This window comes from Octopus bimaculoides, chromosome 29 (genome assembly GCF_001194135.2).
Source record: "Octopus bimaculoides isolate UCB-OBI-ISO-001 chromosome 29, ASM119413v2, whole genome shotgun sequence".
Taxonomy (NCBI): domain Eukaryota; kingdom Metazoa; phylum Mollusca; class Cephalopoda; order Octopoda; family Octopodidae; genus Octopus; species Octopus bimaculoides.
Window position 1 is genome coordinate 3,741,975 of NC_069009.1, and position 928 is coordinate 3,742,902.

General features: G+C 41.1%; 1 protein-coding gene across 1 annotated transcript in view; it reads left to right on the plus strand.

Annotated features, from left to right (window-relative positions):
• The window catches only part of LOC106879554 (phosphatidylserine synthase 2), a 118,022-nt gene that overhangs the window by 57,876 nt on the left and 59,218 nt on the right, over window positions 1-928 (plus strand). The window contains exon 6 of the mRNA XM_052977871.1: window positions 97-228. Within this exon, the coding sequence (XP_052833831.1) occupies window positions 97-228 (132 nt within the window). The remainder of the gene's footprint in view (window positions 1-96; window positions 229-928) is intronic.

The following is a 928-nucleotide window of genomic DNA, read 5'->3' on the forward strand; positions in this document are numbered from 1 at the left end:
CCAGCATGGCTACAGTCAAATGACTGAAACAAGTAAAAGAATAAAAAAATTAAATGAATAAAATTTTTTCTTTTTTTTTTTCTCTTCTGTTTGCAGACTGTCCATGATGCCAGGCAGTTGATGACACACCTGGATCCGAACCTAGGATCTCCTCTTCCAGAGAAGGATTACGGCGGCAACTGTTATATCTTTGATTCCAACCATTCAGACCCATTCCATAACTTGAAGGTAACGAACAAACATATACAGACAAGCAGGATATCATACATACACCAGATTATGTATACACATATGCAACATACATCACACAAAACCGCACGGACTTCATACACATACCACACATATGCGCACCACACATTTGCGCATCACACAAACACATAAGCCCCGCACATGCTACACACACAGCTATCTTTGTTCACTTCACCCTCTTTACATTACTGCTTCTCTTCCCATAACTATTCTATCATTTCCTGACTTTTGTACATAATTCTATGTACTGTACATGCACCTTTAATGAGTCGTAGTGCACAATAATCTCATTATTATTATTGAGTGAGAGAGCAGTGCATGCCATCAAAGTGACACTGGGGTAAAATATACAAAGCCCAATATACCCGTCTGATAAGGGTACACCAGGTACATGCATCACAACCATATGTGCACGACATGGTGATCTCATATCAAGATAAACAGCGCATGACCTCGCAGGTGGGGCTCAGTTAGAATTATCTTCAGGTCGAGTAGCTCATCCTGCTCAAAAGGTCCCTGAATAAGGTTTGTTTAAGGATGTTGAGCAAAACACCCATGTTTCCAAAGGTGAATTATTCAAACCCCAAAGAACTCCTCTCAACACATGGCTATGATGCTCCCCCACTATTTCTGCTCATGATCAGAGATGCACATATCGTCAGCCACCAAGGGACATGCT